At 35.6% G+C, this 4,574-nt stretch overlaps 1 protein-coding gene across 1 annotated transcript; it reads left to right on the top strand.

The window, feature by feature from the left end:
- The first annotated feature begins 254 nt into the window (after positions 1 to 254).
- CLE25 (CLAVATA3/ESR-RELATED 25) lies at positions 255 to 2,464 on the top strand. Its single transcript, XM_088805347.1, has 3 exons — positions 255 to 326; positions 733 to 1,013; positions 1,816 to 2,464. Exons 1-3 carry the CDS (start codon positions 255 to 257, stop codon positions 1,853 to 1,855), a joined length of 393 nt encoding a protein of 130 aa, XP_088661473.1. The 3' UTR covers positions 1,856 to 2,464.
- The last annotated feature ends 2,110 nt before the right edge of the window (positions 2,465 to 4,574 follow it).

Genomic DNA, 4,574 nt, shown 5'->3' with positions numbered 1-4,574 from the left:
TTGGTGCCTCATACTTGGTTAAAACTGAACTGGAAAAGTAGGATGAGATACTTACGGAGTAAGAAAACTGCAAGTCAAGCCAAGGCAGTTGTCTGCTTATATGCCTTCCACTTTCGAATTTTCCCCTTGTTAAGGGCTGATTGATGGAATCCTTCTTTGTATGTGTAGCTAGCCAGAAGCAATCCCTTTGAATATATCTACATCAATAAACTTCTTTTATTGATATAGGAAGAGCTTGTTCTTTCCTGATTGAAATGAGGTTGGGCACAACAGAACAATATATTGCTATAACAGGCACAAGCCCCTATGTCTTTTACAAGCTTAGAGTTAGAACACATTAGATTCAGGAGAGATAGTGAGGTCCCCTAGGCTTTGCCTGCTTGCTGCATGAAAATGCACAAACCAAAGCAAAGAAAGAGAGCTCCCATGGGCCCATTCAATATATAAAGCAACAAGGGCAACGAACTTTTCTGTTTTATTGGTCATGCTTCTCTCTCTCCCCTCTCAAAACAGTGTTGCTTCAATCTTACTTCTTTAAATAGGACCAATGACTTCTTACCCGCCAAGTTAAAAACCACCTAAAGCTCTTGTCTTCCTCTGCTTTCTCTTCCCTTCCTTTCTCCTTCTGTTCACCTCTGAGTGTTCCACAATCCACATGCATTTTCCTCCCCTAAAAATCAACATGGTTGCCCTGAGTTCTCTGTCCAATGGCCTGCCATTCTTTGGTGAAAGCTTGTAGAACTGAATCAGCAGAAAGATATGGGGAGGGGTGGTAGAGCTTTGAGGTCTCTGTTTGGAGTTACACTACTTGTGGGAGTTATTTGGTTTTTTTTTGTTGGCATCATAGCAAACCATGCAACGGCGATGACAAAATCAATGATGGTTCCCTCAACTAGGGATTTTAAACATTGGGAGTTTGTTGCACAGGAGAGGTATAATTTTCATCAGGATTTCCATCTCAACTATGTCAGCAAGAGAAGAGTACCTAATGGACCTGATCCCATTCACAACAGGTACATATTCTTGTCTCAGACAACATGTATGTGCATATTTTCCTCTTCACTTAACCACCTGCCTGCCCCCCACTTTTCTTTTCTTTTCTTTTTTGAATTTTTTTAGAAAAGAAATTCAATACTTATCTGATGACCAGGCATGATGAATCAAGCTTCTGTAGCTTGGATTAATCAAGAGACTTGAAAAAGTGATGCTTACACATATATGTACTAGTCTCACTGTAGATTTCCATGTATGACCTTGATACTGATAGATGTTATTGTCCTGTTGAAACAGTAGATATTTTCCTTCTGTTTCAGTTTTGCATTTTGCTTTTGGGAAGGGGGAGGGGACTGAGAAAGGGAGATGTACATTGATTCCTTTTTGATATAATATGATATCCACATATGCAAAAAAGATACCATTAATTCGTATTTCAAATGCATGCAAGCTGGTGATGGTGATGTTCTTTACAAAAGCTTCTTTAAATCAGTCTTTCTCTTATTTTCATAAAGAACAAATAAAGACACTGGGGGAAGTGCTGAGCCACTCTAGCTATGTGGAAGAAAGATGCATGTACAGCTCCTTTCCTTTACAATGAAATTCAAATTGGTATATACTTTGAATTATGTTAGAAAGTTCCTGGAGGTGATAAAGTAGTTAAAATTTGTTCATTCAAAAGAATGGAAATCAAAACAGTGGTCTCTTGTTCTGCTTTTCTTGGCACATAGGATGACTCTCAAGAGTAACTTATAAAGAACATCATATATACTAAACTAGGACTCAACATACATGATGAATGTTTTCTTGTGATATGTTCAGGAGAGCGGCAAAGTCTAGAGAACCACCAGGTCGAGCCTAAGTGTGAGGACAATGACATTCCTTGAGCTTCTGCAGATGATCACGGTGGAGAAAATTTGTTTAAATTTTTTTTATGCTTCGTCGATGGAGAGATCATAAACCTTGTACTTTAAATTTTCCAGAAATTTTCTTGCTAGTACTCATGCTATATGCCACTTTGAGAATTTGGGGAGTAAATATATTCACCAAAAAAGTTTTGGGTTAAGTTTGCACTGCCATTGGTGACTGCCTGAAAATGAAGATTTTCTTCATGGATATCAAGAAAGTAAGTGCTTGCTCTAGCACAAGCATCAAGTACACAACAACTGTGAGAACGACTGAACTTTTGGAGGTGTCCCACCTGCATTTTGCTTGTCCTTGCTTAATTCTTTTAAGGGAAGGAGATTCATGGATAGGGTTTTGTTTAACAATGACAAAACCAGGCCAAGCAGAATTTGCTGTTAGGAGATTGGAGCGAATTCCAATAAAGGAATGTTGTCTCCGTACATTGATGTGTAGCTTTGTAACATATATTAATCAGCTACTACTATCTCTTTTTGGGTTTTTTATTTCAACTCTCTTGTTGCCTTTTCTTCTCCCCAGCTAAATAAAGCAAAAGCCAATAACTAAAGTTGCCCACTTCTCAAAACATTTCCTCCTTGAATTGTGCATTAAAATTTGGCAAGTAGCTAGTTGATCATTCATCATATACATATTTTTCCGAACTTAAAGACAAGAAAATTTACTCAGGCCAATTAAAACCAAATACAATATGTATGGAGACCCACACCCAATTTGTGAAATATGGTATTGTTCCTTTTGACTCAAAAGGGTTTTACGATTTTATCTACAAAAACCAATCCACAGGTATGAGATTAGAGAGTATTAGAAAATATCCCAAGGAAAGTGATACTAGGATTCGAGGCAGAGGTAGATGACATGACCTATATATATAGAGTTAAGGAATTATACCTAATTAACACAAATAATGACAGGGAGACAAGTCTCAAAAGTTCCAATTACTTGTGTTGATCATGGCCTTAATTAGCCCCAGCAGCATAGATTTATCATATCCATATTTGATCACTAGAAAAGAAAAAATGCAAGATTCTATAATGTCCTTGAAGTGTTTCAACTCTTTTTGATGGGACTAAGAGCGTTTCATTTTGCAAAAGCAAAATACTATTACTATGTGATTATTTAATGGTATCTCTCCAAAGCAAGAAGCAATCTGTGGTGACTGCTTTTCTTGCTCTCACTTTTTTGTTTTTTCACCCTCTTTCCTTTAGCTTGCTTCTTTTTTCTGGTTTGATTTTGAATGGTTCGAGAAGCAAAGACTTGGTCCAAAGTAACTGAGATTCAAATTAAGGGAACTTTCTGTTGCATGAGATGGGAGACAGATTCCTTTCTCGTGCAGTTTTCTTTAATCTTTTGATCGAAAGATGGGAAATATTATGCACTCTTTATTTGATGTAACAAAATGACTGCCGCATGGTTCACCAAAAACTTAAACCACTGCCACACCCTACCCTTTGCAACAGGGAAGACAGTAGCCACTAATAACTTTGGCAGTGAAGATTAATAATATATTAAAGTTATAGAAGAATAACCAGTTGTGGTTGTGGTTATTCCTTGACACATGGAAGATCCACTGGTCTTCTAGAGCTTGAACAAGTTGATTATGTAGTCCTCCTCGTTATGATTTTCCAGAGTATGTTGGCTGTTGGCAAGTGTTTCCTTCCAATGCATACTTGCCTTAGTACTGTACTCGCGTTTTTGCTACCTCATACTATAGGACGTTTGAACAGTCATGTCTGTGAATCGAGTCATATGAAAAGTTTGCTTGTGCTTTAAAATCTGCTACTTATGTCATGAAATTCTATTTACCTGAGGAAACATGATTTGATAGTCATTAGAAAATTCACAAAATTAATTATAATCTTGCTGTAAGCACTTGGTGAGTTCAAGTAAACTAGGTTTGAAAAACTTAGAGAAAATTATAAGAAATAACCTTCTTTATAAGCTTAATTTAAAAATATCATTTTTTTATAATTTTAATTATTTTTAATCAAATTTTGACATGAGTTGAGAACAATACCCTTTAAACAATTTCAGATAAGTTAAAATTATTTCAGTTTTCTCTATTTCGCCATCTAGACAAAAATTTTAAAATTAAATCTCGATTTTTCTCTCTAGTCAAATACTGTCTATCTTATCATCCAAAGATGACATCAAGTTCTTTCTTATTTTGTTTTATTTTTTAGATGGTTTAGCGATTTTGCTCTTCTATGGTGATTGCAAGTAGCATGATGAATTTGGTAATTGTATGCTTTCTGGTGATGACTTGCTACGAAACGTGTGCTGTAATTAAGATGTTTGTGTTGATGAGTTAGATTAGATTGGTTAAGATGATGGGCTCAGGGAAAAGAAATAACTAAAGTATATTTGATTGGTTTTATGATGGTTCACAATTTTGTTGTGTCTGGGATTGGGATGATTGTTAAGCATGTTTGTTGGGGATTTTGATTTTTTCTTATGAAATTTTTAATTGAAATTGTTCAAAGAATATTTTGTAAAGAGAATATATTTTATTTTTGCATAAGGGGAGTGAGCAAGGCCCTCCTTATAGGGATTTATTTTGTCTTGCTTAGCAAAAAAAAAAAAGTATGTGTTTTAGGTTCTTGAGTTTATTAATTTATTCATAGAACCCAAAAGTTAAGGAGTTGAAATTGATTAAACTG

This window comes from Theobroma cacao, chromosome 4 (genome assembly GCF_053813885.1).
Source record: "Theobroma cacao isolate CCN51 chromosome 4, ASM5381388v1, whole genome shotgun sequence".
Lineage (NCBI taxonomy): Eukaryota > Viridiplantae > Streptophyta > Magnoliopsida > Malvales > Malvaceae > Theobroma > Theobroma cacao.
The sequence above is the reverse complement of the archived record's forward strand: the minus strand, read 5'-3'. Positions and strand labels throughout refer to the sequence as shown.

Bases quoted from the DNA above. Each gene is read 5' to 3' on its own strand.
- CLE25 (XM_088805347.1), top strand. From the start codon at position 255: ATGAGGTTGGGCACAACAGAACAATATATTGCTATAACAGGCACAAGC. The intron at 327-732 runs GTTAGAACACAT...CTTTGGTGAAAG, and splicing joins ATGTCTTTTACAAGCTTAGA to CTTGTAGAACTGAATCAGCA. The intron at 1,014-1,815 runs GTACATATTCTT...TGATATGTTCAG, and splicing joins CCTGATCCCATTCACAACAG to GAGAGCGGCAAAGTCTAGAG.